At 36.8% G+C, this 21,824-nt stretch overlaps 1 protein-coding gene across 1 annotated transcript in view; it reads right to left on the minus strand.

Annotated features, from left to right (window-relative positions):
• The window catches only part of DCDC2 (doublecortin domain containing 2), a 54,424-nt gene continuing 32,600 nt past the window's right edge, over positions 1–21,824 (minus strand). Inside the window, exons 8-10 of the mRNA XM_021553362.4 lie at positions 14,871–14,971; positions 3,904–4,242; positions 1–2,642 (exon numbers count right to left, since the gene is read on the minus strand). Of these exons, the coding sequence (XP_021409037.1) occupies positions 2,535–2,642; positions 3,904–4,242; positions 14,871–14,971 (548 nt within the window). The 3' untranslated portion in view covers positions 1–2,534. The remainder of the gene's footprint in view (positions 2,643–3,903; positions 4,243–14,870; positions 14,972–21,824) is intronic.

The following is a 21,824-nucleotide window of genomic DNA, read 5'->3' on the forward strand; positions in this document are numbered from 1 at the left end:
TATCAGTATTAGTTCTCTTTAATAGCAAGTTATTTTTAAAAATAAAAGCAAAACAAGAAAGCAATTCTTAAAAAAACCCTCAGAATTGTTGTACATAAGCTTAATAAAATTAAATTACATAAACTTTACAAAATAATGTGTTTCTCAGGTAAAACTGAGTTAAGCCATCACACACAGCAGATCATGACAGAGAAACTACTAGCAAGACCACCTGTATCATTCTTGTTTCATTTCTACTAGAATTATTTGTTAGGCATAAACTAGTTTCCCTAAATAAAAGAACGTGATACAAAATTCATGTTGTCAGTGTTGCAAGGTAAATGATAAAATGGTTATATCTCTATTTCCAAACACTCTGATTTGTTTTTCTGACAAAATATATCCTGTCTTTCTTAAAAGAGAACAGAGGGGGAAACATTTTCAAAGTTGAGTAACACTCACAGCAATTTCATGTTCCTATGAAGGAAAATTATAACATTACATTTCTTTAGAATTTCATTTAATCCTTTCAACTATTCTTATTGATATCTGTAAGTCTTTTAAGCATGGAAAAAAACCAAACTTTTGGGGAAAGGAAAGAAATGACAGAAACTGCTGGCACTCAGAAGCTATAAATAGAAACCAACAATAAAGACATCTGTGTCATTTTACCTCACTATCATCCACAGTTATTTTATCCATTCTGATTCAGGCTTTTGTTGTTGTTGTTGGGGTTTAAGAGTTGGTCAGTTTTTACTTCTGCTTAACCATAAATATCTTTTTACATCCCAGAGAAATCAAATATATTTGAACATAGTCTTAACTGCTATCACAAAAAAAAAAAAAAAAAAAAAAGGAAGCATGCATACTTTGCTGAAGAGCTTGGCTAAATTAGGAGCTTATTTTGAACTGATCACAAATGCAATATTCCCTCAGATCTTTGTGAGACAGCTCAACAGAAGCTACAGGTTTCATAGACCGAAGGTTTCAAGAAGGTTTCACAGACAATTCAGAGATGCCACAGGGCAAACTGTTCTAACTGTGTTCATGCATTTTTTAACATGTCTTTTATACTTACATTGCCAAAGCAAAGAAATATGCTGAAGGATCTCCACAAATTTCTACTACATTGGAAAAATATACTTAATAACTAGTAGAAAAAGGGAAGATGTTTGTTTGAGTTTCAGTTATGACAAGTGGTTCTCCACATTCCTTTAAACAGTGCTTCAAGTTCAATTTGTTCATAAATGTAATTCTTGTCTTAATGGCTTGAAATCAACAAAAATGACATTAAGTTTTTTGTAGTAATAATTTACTAGCATTAACAATAAGGAAACCCACTATTTCTTTTGTATAATTAATAAAATTATGCTCAGGGCTGTATTTCTATGAACTACAAATTATTTCCATTACTAACAGAGAGATGATATGAGCAATGGAATCAATGTCATTAAGAGAACTAATACTGTGGATCAATGCCTTATTTACTAATGCATATTAAGCCACAGCCTATCAGGAGACAGCTTGCTCAAGAGGATGATGACACACTTCCAACCATTAAGGCCACGCAAAGGGTTCATAAATGCAATAATTATTCCTGACTTTTACAGAAAGCTTGGTGGGCTCATACTGAAGTCTCACATATTAAAATATCTCCATCAACAGCAATGGTTTCGTGGAAATATCAGTCTGAATCCAGGCATGTGGGCTTTTTTTAATTTCATTAATAAATCAAGCATCTCTTAGACTGAATTACAAATCCATTCAAATTCAAAATTTTAAACTAATCTACTATGTACTCTTCCTTTGTTTTTTGTTCAGGATGACAGTAATTCACTATTTAGTGCATCAGTGCAGGACAATCAACAAATTTTTCAGTTTTAAATGGAAACAAGCTGCAGTATTGCAAGCTATCCACATGTATTCATAGTGCTAAATAAGTGCTATATATGCATGCAAAACCTAATAATTCTAATTAATATACTGAAAATAGACTATTTAGTAAAGTTGAACTGCTCCCTCATTATACTAAACCATTTTCTGTAAGCATAAATCCACTAGGTGAGGAACATATTCTAGTTATATTTTAATGTTATACCTGGAAATTATGCCTATTGTGGGGAATTTTAGAGGAAAAACTACACATATCCTAGTTAAAAGGTTAAAAATAGTTTCTTTTCATTAACAAATCGACAAAGAAGTTTTGACATTGAATCTGGGTGGGTCTCTTTTCCTTTCCCTGGAACAGTATAGTTTTCGTAGTTGTTCTGTTGCTGCTAACTATCTGATACCACAGAACATTTCATTTACTTCTAATACTACTATGAAGTATTCTTGTATTTCCCCCCTCAAATCCTATCATAAAATCTCACCCTGTAAATATAATTCTATGTTCTTCTAGTAGATAAAAAAGCTTGTTTTTTCATCAGTCCATAGAGCATCATCATCTCACGACTCATTACGTGGGTACTCAACCTTCCTTACCAATCACAAAAAGATAACACTTTATTTAAAGTGTTTTCTTTTTTCATTTTGTGCCCATTACATTTTCTTCTTTATGCAACTGCTGCATAGTCATTGCTCTGGTCATTCTTTTCACTTTCTTGTGGGCTGGTGACTGTCACCCTTGGACTTGTGGATGTTTTTTCAAGACCGGGATCAACCTCAGGAAAAAGGACAGGCACTGTTAACGTCATCAGGTACCAAAGATTTCACTTCATTTCAATACAGCGTTAAGCATCTCATATTAAAATTTCCACAAGGTATTCTTAATGTGAAAAAAGTGTTTTCCAAGAGTGATCATGTTAAAACTTTAATTTATTTTACACTTATATATCTTCCAAAGTAGAAAGCACTTGCATTAGAGGTTCCCTCTTACAGTTCTTTCATCAAGCATCCAGTTACACACATATGCATTTAAAGTGAATGCTCACTCACTTTCTCCATTTACACAAAAAACTTCAACTTACCTAAAAAAAAAAAAAAAAGTCAAATATATGAAGCACCAAATAAATTCAGAGCCCAAGAAAGTGTCATGTTACTCAGGTCTTTCAATTGAAAAATATTTTTGTGTGTCATACAGGGACAAAAAATGCCCAGTTGCAAAGTGCAAGAAACCATTCCCAGTGTCACAGGAAGCAGAGGAAGAGACTGTTTTTCAGCAGCCTCAAGGCAGGGAATGTGCAGCAATTTGCTCTGCTTCTGACACTCATGAATCCCACTCTTCCCAGGCCTGGATTCTCCCCATCAAACAAAATATTTTTTTTTCCCTCATTCTGTGAGCTGGTCAGTTCATCTGACAGTCAGGGGAATTCTCCTTATTTAGGTGGGTTGCATCCCTCCATGTAAGCCAACAGCATGTTACCATATATCCTAAATTAACATGATATTTGCTTTTAAACTGACTAAAACCCCTTGCTTTGAAGGATCTTGTCCATATCCACTGTATTTTTAAATGTCTAAGAAGAAGCGATAAAACTTCCACAAAGCGATGGCAAAAGCTCTTTATGAAATGCAACTTTTGTGAAAGTCAGTTCATCAAAATAATGAGGCACTGGTGTCATGAACACGCCTTTCTGCTCTGTCCTAATAGACAAAGTAGTGTAGAAATATATAATGATTCTGCTTTTCTGGATACTGCAATATATTTTTTTCCAAAATTCAGCATACTAAGAAAAATCAGAGATGCAAATTCATCAAATAGTGAGAAACATCTGCTCTCTCAGTTGGAGGGCGTATGATGTAATTACTGATGTAACTGATCTATACAGATGAAAAACAGCTTTTCCACAAACTGAAAGTCTCATAAATGGTTTCAGGACTTTATCAGAAATTCACTAATTAGAGACCAGATGAAAAGCATAAGGCTGATATGAATGAGGAACAATAACATAAGAAAAACAATTTGAAAGAATAAATACTCACCGGGTTCTGACTGCCAGAATCCTCTTTTCTATCTTCTTCAGGCTGAAGATCATTTTGGTAGTTCAAATGCTCCATTCCCTCACCATTTCCTTCATGTTTTTTGCCATTTAAATAGATAGGCTCCTTTTCCTCTGATTGGCCAACATTCTGTGTTTCTCCTGCTTCATCTTCATAATTTTCATTTAACTTATTTTCATTTTTTTCCACTTCAATTCTTTCTTTAATAGTTTCCCCACTTTCCTCTCCAGTCACTTCTGGATATTCTCTTGCATATGCCTCCTCTCCCCTGTCATTTTCCTCTTCTACATTTTCTTCTTCATCTACAGTTTCTGCTGGTCTCTGGTGAAAGGAAAAGCAGCAGCATTATGAGGCATTTTAAATCAGAATGCTCCATGCAATTCTGAAACATGACAGATATCAAATTCCTAAATACATCATTACTGAGGAATAAGTATGCCAATTTGAGGTTTGTCTACATGGACTGAAAATTATGTTCTTGTACTTACACCATATAATGCCCTTTTACTCTTCTTTTCCAAAATGTGTTGGTGAAATTTAACAGAGTTTGATCTATTTGACCACACTCGAAACAACTGGAATGAGCTGAATTTAACTGACACCACAACAGCTTACTCTGTTTCATCTCTTCCAGGTTCTCTGACTTTCTAGAATTTAGTACATGCTTTTTTATAAGGTCCTGTCACAAGAAAATACCATGTATTACTTGCCCACAAACTGTTCCCCAAGAAGCATTTTATCTGTGGACCATGACCATTGGTCTTGTCTTCTCTGAATACACGAAGTAGTTCAAGAGATGAGGTAGACCTACCACTGGTCACTTCCAAGACACCATTCTCCTTCCCAAAGATCCCTGCATAGGGTGGATTGGTTAGTTTTTGCTGGACATTTGGCAGCAATTTTTTCCTACACAGAACTGGACCAGCAGCCAGAAGGAACAAGATCTTGTGTCACCTTGTAGAAGAGTTATCAGAAACTCATTATGGATAAAGCTGCTGGCAGCATCATCTCCTGACAGCCTGGGAGACAGATGCACAAATTGCCTGGTCTTTGTTATTTGCCTTCCAGTTTCAGCTTAGAAGAGTCACATGAGTATTCAGTCCACCAACGCTCCCACCTGCTAAGATTACTTACATACTTGTGCTGAGGTATGAATGAAAAGAAAGTGAAAAAATCCCACAGGACTGACATGGTGTCTGCCTCCCACCCAGCCTCATCAGACTCTAAATCTAAAGGGGACAAGCTGAGAGCAATAATAGATTATCTCTTAATCAAAACTGTTTGGAATTTACTATCCTCAATATCTCCTTTATGCAAGCAGCGATCTGCGACAGAGAAGTTGTCTTCTAAAAAATTATTTTCCTCACTAATCATAACATTTCAAAAGAATTCTCTCATCACCTTCAATGTATCAATAAGAGCCAGTTCAGTAAGATCAAGAATTTATTGAAGCCTCTTGATGAAACATTTTAATTTTCCTTTGATATCTAAGGAGCAACATATGACAACTTTATTATGCCAGTGCACAGTCATATTGGCACAGCTCCAAAAAGAGCAATTTATTGTGTTGCAATAATTCACAGAATATGGAATTACCAGGAATACTACATAGGTACACAACCAGGTGAATAATAGCTCCATAAGTGACTTTTGAAATTTGGTCATTTCTATGTGTTTTTTATTCAAGCCTTTCTGACTCACTTTCATCTAGTAACATTAAACTGGCCTTATTACCACTAAAATAAAACTTTAACAAGCCAAGACTTTACAGAAACCTTCAAAGAAGGCACCATCCAAAGCAAATTTGATCCAACCTTCACAACCTCCAGTACATAAAGATAGCATAGAATCTGTAGATCCATAAATTCTCAGAAGTTACCTGCTACTCTTAGACATGTTATCTACTAATTTTCTTTCAGTCTGCTACGGAAATTAGCAGCTCTGGATTCTGACCACAAACAGGGGGTGGGACTAATTACACACACCAGACACCACTAGCTAAAAATGTGATTGTTTTAGTTAATGACACCTGCTTACTAGGACATTACACACACTAAATGAAGAGAGGATAAGAAAAGTCAACACATACTTTCTCAGTTAACTATTGTAGTCATCCAAGACATTACAATTTCCAGCTTTTTGGTAGTGGGCACAAGCAGAAGTGAATATATGCTACTCCCTGCATGGCTTTAGTATGGTGGCTCATTCTGGACTGCAGAAGAAAGTGTGTAGGCTTTATGCCATGGTGTAAACATATGTATCCCAATGCTTTAACTGGTTTCATTGCTGTGGAAGCAGTCTTTGGCATGGAAGCACAATGGACATTTGAGGGACAGTGACTTCCTAAGTGCTAGACTAGCTAGACTCATTTAACCATATCTGTCCAAAATAAGTGTAGATGCAAATTTTTGAAGTTAAATCTGAGCAACATAGAATATAAACACAGCATTATTGAACTATACCCAGAAACTCACTGAAAGCTCACAGAGCGTAGTACTGGCATGAAATAGCATTCAAATTTCAACTAACTTAACTTGACCAAGCAAGCTAAATTGCAAGAAAAATAATTGTAGAAAACAAAATGAGTAGACAACTCCCATAAGTGCAAATATCATGTTTTTATAGTAACTGAAAATTTTAAGATAGCTAAGCATATTACTACAATGTCATTATTATTAGAGACAAAAAGAAAAAGCCATGTTTTCAGCTAATAATTGGAAGGCAAAACACATTTAATCTCCTTTCAAGCTACACAACATAAGAATGAACATTTCAAACAAGTTAAAAATCAACATTGATTCAGAGTAAAAGACTTTTCACAAGGTAATCTGAAATGTAGTATGGTTCCCTCTGCATGCAGAATCAAAGGTAGCCTTTCCAATGTGGATATGACCACTGACTGTGCATTTCAGACTGCACAGCAGACCTAAGACAGGACTGTAGGGAGGAAACTGAAGGCTAAAATTACTCACCAAACAGTACATTTCTCTTTACATAAAAAGGTGTGATACTTTCTATTGGGATCTTATTGACCTATTCGCTATGCATAAATTAGCATTCTTTATTTTAAGTACACTTTCTTCATTGAGAAAGAGATATACTTAGAAAATTTTGGATTTTTCATATTTAGGGAAAGAGAATGTTTATCTGCACATATGCATGCACAGAAGAAAACAGAAAAAGGGAGAAAACCAGAGGGCTTAATAGTGCAAAGCCTGTAAATGATGCACATACTTAACTTTATCTTCTTGAACAGTATCAGTGATAGCAGTGATCCTGAAATAGTGAAATAAAGCCTACATTAAAGTACTTGGTGGGTCAGGATGTAATTCAAAGTCCCCTGAAGTAATTGGGAACCTTTTCATTGAATTTGATACAGTCCAGCCATATCTGCACTACGACTGCACAAATTGCCTATTATATATGCACAAAAATTACCACAAACTTTGCTCCCTCAGTCAGAATAAACCAGGATGGGCACACTGAAAGCAAAACAGATATGCTGACTGAGACCTACCTATCCTTGCAGAAATTATCAGACTCAAGTCAGCAACGACCTTGTATAATGACGCGGAAGCACTGACATTTCCCATCAGTTTTAGCTTTTCATCAGTCACCTTTTAAATAATCAAAATATTCTCAGTCAGAACTTCCTGAATGGAATTAATTGGATGGATAGCCAAGACAGATGTGGGACTGCTCTTCTTGTTGCCCAGAAGTCAAGAGTTCAGCCTTTGGCCATGGTGTTGGCTCACAGGAAGTTTTCCCTCATATCTGTGGTTCCTATAAAAGCTCAGGGCAACTCAAATCCAGAGAAACAGCTCTGGATATATCTCCAGGCCTGAGTGCCTCTATCACCTCTATGTAACACAGTTATCATAAGGATATCAAGGATCAGAACAGAGAACAAAAGGCACATCAAAAATTCATGTTGATGACAACCAGCCAGTTGTAGCCCAGTGTAACTGAACATGGATACTGTAATGAACTGCAGAATAAATGTTCCTGCATTAGTTTAGTCCTGTCTACACACGTCAAAAAACAACAGCACAACTTGAACATGGACTGGAGAAGCATTCCTATTCCTTAAGATAATTTTCACAAGCAAGTGAGTTCTAGAGCAGGGAGCTTTTCCGGTCACTGTGCTAGATTATCCTCATTCCTCCTACAGGTAGAACTAATCATAATAAGGCTTGTAATTTTGCCTTTTGAATGGTCAGAAGAAAAATAGGAAGTAACCTTCCTTTTTGCATTGCTGGCTTCATCTTTTAAGCAAAAGTGATGCTTTTGCAGTTTCATGCTTGAAAGCATATTACTTAAAATAACTAGTTTTCAAACCATACCTGTGTGAATGTGAGAACAGCTCTTTGCTTGTCGTGGACTAGCAATAAAAAGACTCACTGACAAAAGACTTGTATATGTACATTGAAAAGCACATTTAACCAAAGGCATGCAGAAATACTGAAGCAGTTCTCAGCTTCTTGCTGGAAATACAGACCCAGCTCGCCTTCTGGAAACCACCTGACTTAACTAACAGGGTGATGAGAAACAGAACCAGTTTCATTTTGCATTCAAGAAGTAGGGTTGCTTGACAGTATTTTTAATCTCAGCAAAAACAGAGTGTTTAAAACAGAAATATGTATTCTAATTACACTGATCATGCTATCCTTCATTAAGAGCTACATTACCAAATACCATCATCACTCAAAAGCAGTAAGTCAGGAAATCTTCAGACATTGAAGCATTTGACTTCTTTTCCTCTAAGGATGCTAATGCAAACCTCTCAGAAGGTTTGTATATGACTGATACTGAAAAGTATCACAAATTATTTAAGGCAGAAATTATTTTGTACCATTAATATAAAACATAATTTTGCTTTATTGAAGTAGTTTAGAAATGTTTACTTGGCTAATGGTCACAGCAGACAAACAATAAGGTAGACAATAAAAATCTTAATGGTCATGAAGAGCAGCATGAATACATCTCACAAATGCAGCAACAGGAACACTTGACTTCGATTGCACCAAAGCTCTCCAGAACTGAACTCCCCCTGCTCCTACTCAGGAATGTTTTGTAGCAGCACTGCACAGATTCCAACAGCGAAACATTTTGTTCCTGAACCAGAAAGTGTTGCTAAGTGACAGCAGCCCTCTTCTCTTCCACATCATTTACAAAACCCAGGCTTTTATAAACAAGCAAATGGATAGTTAGGGTGCAACTGTCTTACACTTCCCACATAGTTCCCATATTTGCACAAAATACACTGTTGTTCCTGAAGGCAAAGTCTTTATCCCCACGACATTTAAACTCCCAACTTTTTTATGAGATGGATGCCATTTTTTTTTACAGTACTTACCCCACAGAGTCTAATTTTTCATAATGTCACAGCACCTAGAAGTCCAACTAGAATGAATGAAAACTAAAGAACTTGAAGTATAGAAAAAACAGCTTTTCAAACAACTTTTCATTGGTTTCATTGTCTATAACTGCAAGCATACTTCATTCTTTAATCATAATGCAGCCATAATAGAGAAGCCAGCATCTTTGAGCACTGCCCTCTGGGGAGTGTCAGAATAAGGGATATAGACCTCTCCTATAAAGACAGGCTCAGAGTGTTGAGGGTTTTCAGTCTGGAGAAGGCTGCAGGCTCACAGCACCTTCCAGGGCCTGAAAGGGGTCTTAGTGAGATCTGGAGAGGATCTTTTTACCAGGGCATGTGGTGACAGGACCAAGGGGAATGACTTCAAACTGACAGAGGGCAGGGCTGTAGTGACAATTAGGAAGAAATTCCTTACTGTGAGGGTGGTGACAAACTGGAGCAGCTTGCCCAGAGAAGCTACATATGCCACATCCTTGGAAGTGTTCGAGACCAGGATAATGAGGCTCTGAGCAACCTGATCTAGTGGAAGGTGTCCCTGCCTGTGGTGGAGGGGTTGAAATGAGATGATTATTAAGGTCCTTTTCAACCTAAACCATTCAAAGATTTTATGATCTTATAATAAAATTGGAAAAACATTCTCTAATATGTTACTAAGTAAAAAATACTTTTTCCCATCTACTTCAATGATGCTTACATTTATTTTTCCCCACAATGTTTTGCATGCAAATTTTCAATAAAATTTGCCTAAACTTCACTTCCTATAATATAGTATGATCTGTTGAGCATACCTGTAGATAATGAGAACACTGTTAAGCATTTTTAAAAGTGTCCTACTGAGACTGAAAAAATACAATTTAAAGCAAATAAGCTATGCAATTTGAGAAACTGCCTGCTCTAGGATTGCTGAATTTTTTTAAAACAGGGTTACAGAGGAAACTTTTTTCAAAGTGGTATCAAAACTAGTTTTACAAGAGATTTGCACTTCACTCAGAAAAAGTGAAGGCCCTTCAACTATTGGCCACACAGATGCCTGACCTTTAAAGACAAGGTCAGGTATTGCTACTACAACTTCATAAATCACAGTCACCCAATGATGCCTTGAGAAAGTGCTCTTGTAGAGCCTAAGGTGTATCTATTAAGGCTTTTTAATAAATACTTACTTTATTCTTTAACTCTGTCTAGCCTCTGTTCTTGGTCAGCCTTCTCAAGGCACCACAGAAACCAAGGAAAGAGCTCCCTTCTCATTCTGAACTGCAAGGAACCAATCAGAGTAAGTTTTCCTATCTCACACAGACAAACAATAACAACATTAAGTGTAAATCAGTTGAGCTGAAAGAAGAACATGCAGTGGAAAATATTATCTGCTGGCTTGTCAGCATTCCAAATTCATAAGGCTTAAATTACAGCTGCATCACTTGTAGCAAAATTTGAGGATAAGAAGTTCTGCATGCAATCTTTTCAAATGCCATTTTGAAATTCTTACTGATGAAGTACAAAATGTTTCCTCGTGAAATATTGTAGCCTTTTTAATCAAAGAATGTCTCTTCAAGAAGTCAGCTTCTTGTAATGTTGAATCAACATAAACTTTAACATTTTGCCTTTGGCAATGAGGAAGATAAATATTTTATTCTGCTCACTGAGGTGAATCTTGGGTCTCTAATGCAAAATGTGTACTCCATAATGAAAACTGCAAATGAAAGGTGCAAATTTTCTGCTACTGATGATATATTCCAGCTCCAGCTCACCTAGGGGAGATACACAATCTCACATCACATCACAGCCCAGAAAATGCGAAATAATGAATGGAGGACTGCATTAATCAGTGGATATGTCTGTAAAAGTGGAAAGTAAATGGATAATGAAAGAACCAAGAATGTGAACATCTACAGAAAAAGTCCAAACCAGTGCCTGTTACATAAATTTATCAACAACTATTTTTTAGAAATAAACATAGAAGGAGAGAACCAGATGAGGAATCTAGAGGGGGAAATAACCCAAAGAACAAACCAAAAGCTAAATGGAATCTCTTTCTACATCACATCTTAATAGCCAGTATCATATACCCCATGGCAAACCAGGCTGGCACAACACGAATTCCTTATGGGGTCATACACTGGGTACTTCAGGTCTCATAACTCTCCTGCTTACTCCCAAGGGCTTGGCAAGGAAATACAGCCATGCTTATGGAAATGGATAAACAAGTGCAAACATGCAATGTTATTTCAGTATTATCACTAGAAATTGCTGCTTTTGTATTTTAGAACTTACACAGTATGAAAAAAAAAGAGTAGGATTTTCTGAAAGCTTTAAAGGTAGAATTTTTTCTCTCAAAGTTACTTTGAATATATTTGCATTATTACTAGCAAATTCAAAGTAACACACTTAATTACTATCTCCAGTAAGAAACTACTATTGTTTCACTGTCTCTCTGTTATTCCCTTGCTATTTGCACAACTGATTTCATAGTCTGTCATCAGTCCCCATGAAAGTTGACACAGTGATGCAAACAACCAACCTGAAGTAAGCCTGTATGTCAAAAGAAGAAACTAATCATTTTGTATTTGGGAGCTGAAGTCTTGGTAAAGAATGTAGAACAGAAAGGTCTGGTTTGGTTTAAGGCAAAATATTCATTTTTTTCTTCTTTGATGTTCAATTACAACTGTCAGCTAGTCTGGAGTAAAGCAAACCCTGTTCTTTTAATGTGTTTTCAGCTAGCCGATAGCGTTTTACAGAACAGGACATAAATGAGAGTCTAGCCAGTATAACGCTAGGTTTAGTTAATGGCTAATCTGGCATTTGTTCAACTGTGTATTTCAAACAGCAAGACAGAGAAGGTGCATAAAAAGAAAAAAATATGAAGCTCTATCTTCACCACCTCATTTATGTGGCTGATGGAAATGATAGCCTATCAGAAGTGTCAGCATTCTAGTGAAAGCTGGCATGTAAATATTTATGCATTATGCAAGATAGTCAAGCCCTGTCTGGCTGTCCTTTCCCATATTTCTACCAATAACAGACACTGCAGTGCAGATAAGAAAAAGCTAAAAAGCTTTACATCATATAATTTAAAACAATTTTAAATAGTCATTAATATGAACCTGAATATACAAAATGCTAAATTCTTCTAAGGTTAGAGAGACCTTAGTTATCTGGGAATAGAAAGCACTCACACATGAATACTCAGAAGGACATGGCTTCTTGTGAGATTACCAAGGAAACTATACATGAAGTTTTAACATTATGTATAAACCATGGCTTCTTTTGCAATAAATTTTGGTGCTTTGTTTGGCTTTTATGGAAACGTAGAAATCAGATTGTGTATGACTGATTTTTTAAATATCTTTTCCCCATCAAATACACCTGCTTGCAGTTCCTTGTCTGATAGATAGCAAAATCTGTTGGTAGCAAGTGAAAAATATTTCCATCTGAACATGATGAATGGACCTTGGTACATGAGCTTAGAGGTATTCAGCAAGTTCCTAGCATTGCAAGCTTGCCAACACATCTGATGCTCACTGGCAACCGTGTGAACAGTTCCATTGCCAAACAGAGAAGTGGTAGTAGAGAGGTTTTGCCCTCCCTAGGGATGGTCACCATTCATGGGCAGAGGCAAACTGGTGAGACACACAGAGCTACTGCCTGTGCTGTAGGACCTCTGTGGAGAAGTAAGGCAGCTGTCTTACTTCTCCAACCAGTCCAGGGTTGGATTTCATATGAATTGCAGTCAGCCTAAAAACTAAGGCCTGACAACCCAATTTACACAGCCAAATGTTCTACACTACCCAGAGGAATTCTTTACACACCTCCAGAGGCCAATAAACAGGCTAATAATTTCTGAATTTGATTATTACACTGTCAAGACCAGAGTAGGATGTGCTACAGAATGATATAAGAAACAAAGACTAAGACAACAGCCGGCATGTTCTTCCCCAATGTCAGTGCTATCAACATAACACAACACATCCTAATTATCACCACACCCCACCAGGACAACCACAATTAACAGGGCTGATGAGCCCTGATTCATGTGTCTTCAAGAACAATACCTATAAAATAGCTGAGCAACATTCCTTCCCATTGAAGTGAATAAATAATGAGAATGATCCTTCTTAGCAACAGGAGCCTAAGATAAAATCTATCTTTTTTTTAGATTGTATGGTGCCAATTTTCAAAGTGGCTAATAAGTTCATACAACATCTATTTCCCCTCAGGTATTGTTTTTAAAAGCAGAATACAAGCTAAAGGTATATATGGCTAGTATTTTTTTACACAATACAAATCAATTAAAAAAAAAACAAACAAAACAGCCAACTAAACATTAAGCACTATTTAGTAAGCAATTAAATTGTGTCATAAGCTCTAGCCCATAAACTTTTTAGTTTGTTGCTGTGCTGAACTTTCTCCTGTTTCTAAGTATCTCTCTTCTGCTGCAAAGGACTCAAAGCTGGACAAATACTCTAGATGAAACCTCAGAGATCAAGAGAGATAATCCATGACTTTGATGTGCTGGCTGTGCTTTTGCTAGCCCAGCCTGCATATTCCACCTCATCCCCACAGGGAGCACTGCTGACTCAACTTCCCAACCACAGGAGCTTCATGGCCCTTTCTGCAGCTCCTTTCTAGCCCATCTGTGTCAAGACTGAACTGAGACTTAACTGCACTACAGGTGCTCAACTTTGTACCTCTCTTTCTTGTGGAAGTTCGTGAGGCTCAAGTCATCCTATTCCTTCAAGCTGTTGAGATTGCTCTGAAAGACATTCACTTGATAATGACAGCTGGACCTGAATAAGACTGTGTCCCACACCATCATCTGTGTTACCCATGAACATACTATAATGACTCAGATCCAGTATCAAACCCTGAGGACCACCATATGTAAATAGGTGCCAGTTAAATATCAACCAGCTGACCTTTTAAATTTCACCAAACCAGATGGCTTTTCACCTACCTTTTAGCCCACAAATCCACTCCCTACCCTCATTAAGGATATTTTCCTCCCCATACTTACCACACTTCTTCCAATTTCTCCTACAAATACAGAAGTCTATACTGAAAGCAAGATAAAGGATAGTAACTGCTGTTACTTTTAAGTTCAATTTATATATTCCTTGTATTATTTCAGTCCATAGGAGTGTAAATCTAAGTACAAAAAGGGAGATATAATCTTATATTTAGTTGTCAAGACCTTTTTATTGAACATAAATCTTAGGACTAAAAAATTGGCCAACAAAGCACCATGTTGCTCCAACAGAACAAAGTGCTGTCAGCTTTAACAAAAATTGGATAAATCAGCACCTGTTGTGGTCCAGGACTGGAGGAATACTGCTCTACCAGTATAAAGAGACTGCAATTCAGGTGAGCTCTCAGAGCAGTTCTGAAGCTGATGAAGAGGTAACTGACATTTGACATATTAACACAGAAAGGGAGATTTGATAAAGCTGCCAAAAAAGAAGCAGTATTGTTGAGCTTACAGTCATCCCCAAAGAATTAAGCTGTATGCCTGAAAGAAAAAAAAAAGAAAAAAAAAAAAGAAAAAAGAAAAAGCCATTTATTTAAAGCTTGATCCTACCTGGTCCAATGGAACTTCCACAAGAGTATCTTCATCTTCTTGCACTTCAACTGCCCCCCACATTTCAGACCCCTCTTCTCTGGCTTTGTAAATATCTTCACCTTTAATGAGAAAGATAGAGTGGAAAGAAGTGAAGTCCAATGGTGACACAGTGTGGCTCAGCTACTGAACTGCACATTCAATTTTGCTTCTGAGAACAGCTTTCTGAGCTGACCCGTCATTCCTCATACAGTTCTTTCAAGGAAGTCTTCAGTGTCCCATTACTATCAATGTGTTTTTCTTTCCTTTTAACAACAAATACTTACATACTATACCACTTGGGCAAGGGGGCAGAAAAGACAAAGGGAAAGGGAACTGAACAAAGTCCTGGATCTGCAGTTCCTTCAGTTGGGCAAAGGTTCAGAGTGAATTCAAACTAGATACATTACAACAACAACATAATACTTCTGTTTCTACAGTCAATTATAGTATCCTTTAGTAATGAGCATTATAACATACATCTATCAAAAATGTCAGTCTCTGAATCAAAACCAAACATGCTGAATCAGGTTATGGTTAAAAGACTAAGAGAAACAGTTGGATTAGTTCTACGCCTCAACTCTGGGCACATGCATGTAGATCTATGGTTGAAAATCCACATCCGCATTAAAAAGCACGTACTTCTGGAAAACAAGGATTAACAGTTATATTTTGCAAAGATTTTACACCATTTAGTTTAAGTAATTTCTTTTTCCTGAGTATAAGAAGTAACTAAAGGTCTTTGAAGTTTCCAGCACAAGTCTTACAGTATCAGCTAATTAGGGAAGTGACTATAGGTACCTACAGAAACCAATTTCCAAGTGATGCATGATCCTCTGTATTTTCCCCTAAACTGAAAACAGCCCAGAAAGTAAAGGCACAAGTTAGTCCAAATCATCTCTCTCAACTGATCTAGGAAAGATGAAGATGTGTCCATATCAAACATTATATGTAACTACAGTAAGAAAGACAAAAAAGTATTTCCACTGTTTCTGACTGCCTCCTAGTTCTTCATAAAAGGATCTGAACTTGGTCATATCAATTGACTATGCAAATTGATCTACATTGCTGCATGCTGCTAATTGAACATCTTTCATGTAGCACAGAACCACTTTGGTGGAAAAATAATTAATAAAACCACAAGACCTAGAGAAATCCAAAGTCCATTCATGTAAAAACTCAGCACTGACTACTCTGGTAGTTTTCCAGTTACTTTCTCATCACTACGAGAGCAAAGGGAAGAGTTTCTGAGGCACCATACCACTGCAAATGGCTGACTGTAGGTGCCAGATAGCCTTGGACAGTGGTCTGACAGCCACTGCCCAAAGGACCAGAAATGAAGGCCATTCTCACAGTCTGAAAGGAAGAGGCAGAAATGGGGGTTTCTATGGCACACCACAATGAAATTATGAAGTGGTACCCAGGAGAGAGATTTGCTGATGGACAGAGCAGCTTGATTACCCAGGCAACAGTCATGCTGGAACCTCCCCACCCTACCAAAAGATCTATACTACTCGTCCTCTGAAAGTATCCCTGTTGGAAACACCAGAGGACTCTTAGCATCATTGGTTGGACTCTTATCCTAAATAACTCACATGTTTTTCAAAACCTCCTTTTCATACTTCACATGAAAATAAAAATTTTCTTTTTTAATTTCCTTTTTCTTGAGCTTTATTAAATACAATGCATGTGCATGGATGTTCCATTGAAACCAACTAAGGACATTCAATACTTGATGGCAGTAAGATAAATCTCGGACAATATACCTCTATATATCTTGTTACAAATCCTCTTTGACACAAGGCTTGTTTGGGTTTTTTGACAAAATCAGCAATAAAAACATGGAGTGGCTGAGAATAACAAAAAAATGCATCTGAACAGATGCTACTTGTACTTTTTCAAGTAATCAATGCACTTCACACTTCCCATTTTTCTGAGCTCTGTAAGAGACAGAATGTTCATTTCTCTTACCTGGTATGATCATTGTTGCCTCTCATCACAGGCACTTGAATTATAGATTTCCACCATATTCTGAGAGGAAAACATAATGTGTTCCTAAAAGCCACCATAAAGACTCTCCTATTTCAAGGCCTTCCCTTAAGTATGTAAGCAAATAAACTTGCCTTAGATTCCTTGGCTCAATGAATTACAAAAAGTCAACTCAGTGTCTGAAAGAACTGCATTAATATCACCATACTTCCATTTAGACTTTTATGTAATAACACCTCTGCCTTCAAGGTCCCCAAGTCTTTCAACCAAAATGGGGACTGTCTGGCCTCTAGAGGTAAGAAGGATTTTGGTGGAGAGGAAATTTTCATCAGGTTTTTACTCCATGGCAAAAGGAGGAGTACAAGGGAGATGAACATGTGTCATCCCTGGAGGCCAAATCCACTCAAGAGCTGAGGATTCTCAATTTTAAAGCACCTCTTCTTAGAAGAGCAGATCAGGATCAGGGCTATGCTGAACAACCCAAGGAGAGAGATGTACAGTATTTTGAAAAGACTTATTCATGGAACCAGAAGGGAGCAGGAGACAGGAAAGAAGGCTGTAAGTTTCAGTAAGGAATCATATTTCTCATTTAAAAGAGAGTGCCCAAAAAGGTAGTAACAGCAGGATTTCAATAAGCAATATCTGAGCTCTCCATGGAATTTCCTCCACTTTCTATCAGGTGCTTTCACAGAAAGCTGGTCATAAATGGAAAGATATTAGTTGAAAAGAACTCTGCACAACACTGCAACATCTCTCGAGGATACCACTGTTCATTGTCTTGCACATAAAGCATTCTCAAGAGAAACTGCACTCCTGTTCTTCCACAGACTGAAAATATTATTTAAGGAAAACAGACCATTTACAAAAAAAAAAGGGAAATTAATTATTTACCTGTGCACAAACATAAGAGAATGGAAGACAGATGTCCAAAATATGTGTATAGTTGGGGAAGGAATTAAAACACTTACGTCTGAAATGTGCCAAAAGAGATGAAGGAAAAAATGACACTAACTGGAAAATGGGGAAGTTGTAATACTTGGACAAGAAGTTCCAAAGGAAATGGAAAGGAATGCAATTACTCTTACATTAAGACACACACTGCTGTTTTTTGTTACAATAAGTGAAAAGAAATACAGAAATTGCAAAATAATTTACATAAAATAAATTTGACTAAATGGAGCATTATGAAAATATCTTAAAATATTAACATTATTAGCATTGCTACTCTGCAGCCACAAGTACACTTTCTGCATATCTGGAGGATGGAAGCTGAGTGAAAGGCCAACACATTTCTTGTTTGCTTGATTCTGTGTCAAGATCTTGTCAATAGGAGTTTGCAGGCCACATTAATCACAATTATCGGTGCTCTGAATTACTTCCAAGGAAATGTTTTCAGTTGGGTAACTTTGCCTCATATTTTATAGATAATGCTTTTTGGTTTAGGAAAAAAAGTATGAAAAAATCTTATTGATGCAATATTTCACATCTCTGTGTCTGAATCATTAGTCACTTTCTTCACATGTCTCTAAGGGAGAATAAACAAGAAAGCATTTTAGAAAATGATATAAATTACATTAAAAAAACATTTTTGCAAGTCTTCATCCTGTATTGTTATCGGCTTCTATTGCAATCTCTGCTGAAGCAGAAATATGTGGTGCACCTTGCTGAAAAGAAAAATTACAGCCCTTCCATTAAATGGAACATTTATGACTATTCCGAACTGTACACACAAAATTGTAGATTAAACATGCTCCTCTTTTATGCGTCATCTCTGATTTTCTTTTGCCTCGAACTACCTGAGAACTGACCACAGACAGGGCCATGACAACACTGGGGCAGAAGAGCTCTGAAGGTGGGCAAGAAAGGAAGGCATGTCTCCCTGCAGCACTGCTGCTAATATAAACAGAGGATTTATTTCAGTTAGGTTCTCAGTTCTCTATGCCACAGCAAGTGTAGCTACTGCCAAGAGACAAAGCACAATATTATTGAAAGTTTTGTGATTTCTGTGAGGATATTTTTCCGCGGTGTCCAGAAAAAATAAGATACTGGAGTTTTTCACTGCATGACAATAGACTATCTTGAGCCAAAAATCAGCACTATTTTTTATACCCTAAACAGAGAGAGCTAGGTAATTGAAATATCTTCCGTTATTTATGATTGTCTTAAAGCAGGGTAATGTTCAGCAACTTAGGTAAAAAGGGGAAAGAAGAACCTGCAGAAGAGCAAAGAACAGATCATTCAAAAGGAGCAGGCAGGTGGAGAGAGAATATGCAGAGGCTGGAGGATGGAGACACTGAGGGAGATGATAAAGGCACAGTGATGTTAGAAAAAATATGTGGAATGAGGAACTGTATAAGATCAAATAGAAATATGAGGAAATACTGGTGAGAAAAAGGGAAGCAGTGGGGTTCAATGCACTGACTGGAAGGCAGAAAAATGGCTGTTAGGGAGTAGGAGAGTAGAAGATTGAAAGAATGAGAGGGGGGGAAAAAACAAGTCAGCATGCACCCAAGCCAATTTAAGCTTCCTAAAAGAATCTTCCTCTAGGAAAGCCTGCTTAGAGGATTGCTGTTGGACTACTACCTACCAGCAATTGAATGTCTATGTTCCCATGTTACCATGTACACACACAGAAGTGCAGAAAAGAAAACAGCAGTGAGAAAAATGCTCCTTGTTTTCAGGCAAGTATATTTACTGATTTTTTGTTCATATTTATTTCTTCAACAAACAATACTTATTAAGACTCTGGAGAGTGGAAAGAGTTCTTATAGGATTTTTCTGTTTTCAGGCTGAAGAGTTGAATGAAAACTGCAACTCTAAGTGCTTTCCTATGGAGTTTCTTCAACAGCTGTGCTCTCTCCTGCCTCTTCTACAGCTCCACAATCCCACAGAGACAAAGAGTGATGAAATCTCAGGAGGATCCAGATGGCTTAAAGATCTGAATTCCTTGAAGTCTTGTCAGGGTTATCAGGAAAGGGAACATTTGGAGCCTGGTAACAGCTCTGCCAAGGAAAGGTAACTATTGCCTCAAAAAAGTTATGGACCAACTCAGCCTGTCCTAGGTAAATTCAAATTATACAGGTGTTGAACCACTGACACCTACTTTATGGCCAACTTCTACAGCTAGGAGCAATGAAGCCACACAAATAGTAAGAAGAGAAATTTTCAGCTGAAAAAGGCAGTGAAATTACAGGAGCAGTATGTTACCACTACACTTAGTCTTTGGTAATTAGGCTATGGGTGAGAGAAAGGCACTGTGGTCAGGTTTGGATGAGAATCTTGGAAAGGATAATGACTGGTAAAGAGGGGTGAGGTTTCTGATCTTGTACTTGGCCAAGGTCTATCTCAAAGTAAGCAGCTCAGTACTCAGCTGCTTTCACCAAAGATAGAAGTATTGTATTCCTGATATAGATAGAAAGGTACTGTAAAATAGAAGGACTGTATTCCTACAGAGTTTTCATCCCTGTGACCTTGTTGCAAATGGACAGATGAAATAAATTCAATTTAAGGCAATTTTAATACTTTTTAATTACTTACACAATGACTCTTAAAATTCAAAGATGTTAATTTTGAGACTTACTTATTCTGTCCCGGCCCTTACCCATGTCAGCTCTTGCTGGCTTTGCAGCCCTGGGGAATTCATTTGTGTGAAAGGGATTCTGCTGCCCATTCAGGAGAATTTTCTAGCTATTTTCTAAGGTTTTTTTACTTCCTAATCTCCTGATAGGTACAGAAGAAATAAGTTGCTCACAAGAGCAAATTTATAAATGCCCAAAATATTTTGACTAGTGACATTTCACTGGTCACATTTTAGTAGCTGTCTCAACACAGAAATGTTCAGTGTATTGTGCATTCAGTTCAGTATGTAGAGAAAGAAAACACAAATTGGTGCATGTATAACCAAACAAGCCCTGGCTAAAATGCAAAGATCATTTTCTATTTTATGTCATTCAGTATTTGAGCTATAATTCGTTTTCTACACTTTAATAAACAAGGTTCTATGACTTTATTAAATATCAATTAAGATATATACTAAACTAACTCATAAGAAATCTATACTTTTTAAATAATTAAGCACAGAAATAAATGGCTTTCATATAAGCTCCTTTCCCAAACAGCATTAACTGAAACATTTATTGCAGCAAAAACTACAAAATTATAGAGATATTAATGAATTTCAAATTTTAAACTGATTGATGTTTAGTAGTAGAAATCATAGAAGTCATTGTAATAATAATCAGTCCTGAATATTTTGTGGAAATGTGAGGCATTTAGTATCTGCAAGCCCTATATATAAAGAAGGAAGTTAATGTCACTATAAAAAAAAGTAATGTGACTTACAACAGAGGATGCATCATAAAAACAGTAAATAAAATTTTAAAAAAATGTAAAAAATAAAAAATAGCTCATAAAATTGAATAGTTTGCTGTGAGGAAAAAGGAGGACATCTACTTATGCCTGAATACAACATAATTTTATTTTCTTGTTTTGTGTGTGTTTTGGGGTTTATTTAATTTAAAAGCATCACTGTTGAACAAAGCTCATTTCCAACGAAGCGCCACTGCCTTCATGATACTTTTGCATATGTGTTCATGCCTGTGAACAAAATGCAATGAAACTGCCTGTCATCAAAATGCAATGGAATTGAAAGGAACCTGCTAGCAATATACATATGAAACTGTTGAGAATACTAAAAAATACATATTTTTCTTCCCCTGATACTATTGCAGCCTCAAGCTTTTAAGCAATTGCTTCCTCTCTGTCAAAAATTTTAAATCCGTTCTATAATTGGATGCTATTAGAGAATGCTGACATCTGATTACCTCAACAGAAAGTGAAAAAGGTGCTTCTAGAGGTTGCCCTTGTATGCAGCACTCTCCCTTACTGATCGGAAATGTGGTAATGCTGGAGCAAAGGAAAAGCGGCAATAGCTCAGTCATCTTTATG

Source organism: Lonchura striata, chromosome 2, assembly GCF_050655825.1.
Source record: "Lonchura striata isolate lonStrDom1 chromosome 2, ASM5065582v1, whole genome shotgun sequence".
Taxonomy (NCBI): Eukaryota; Metazoa; Chordata; class Aves; order Passeriformes; family Estrildidae; genus Lonchura; species Lonchura striata.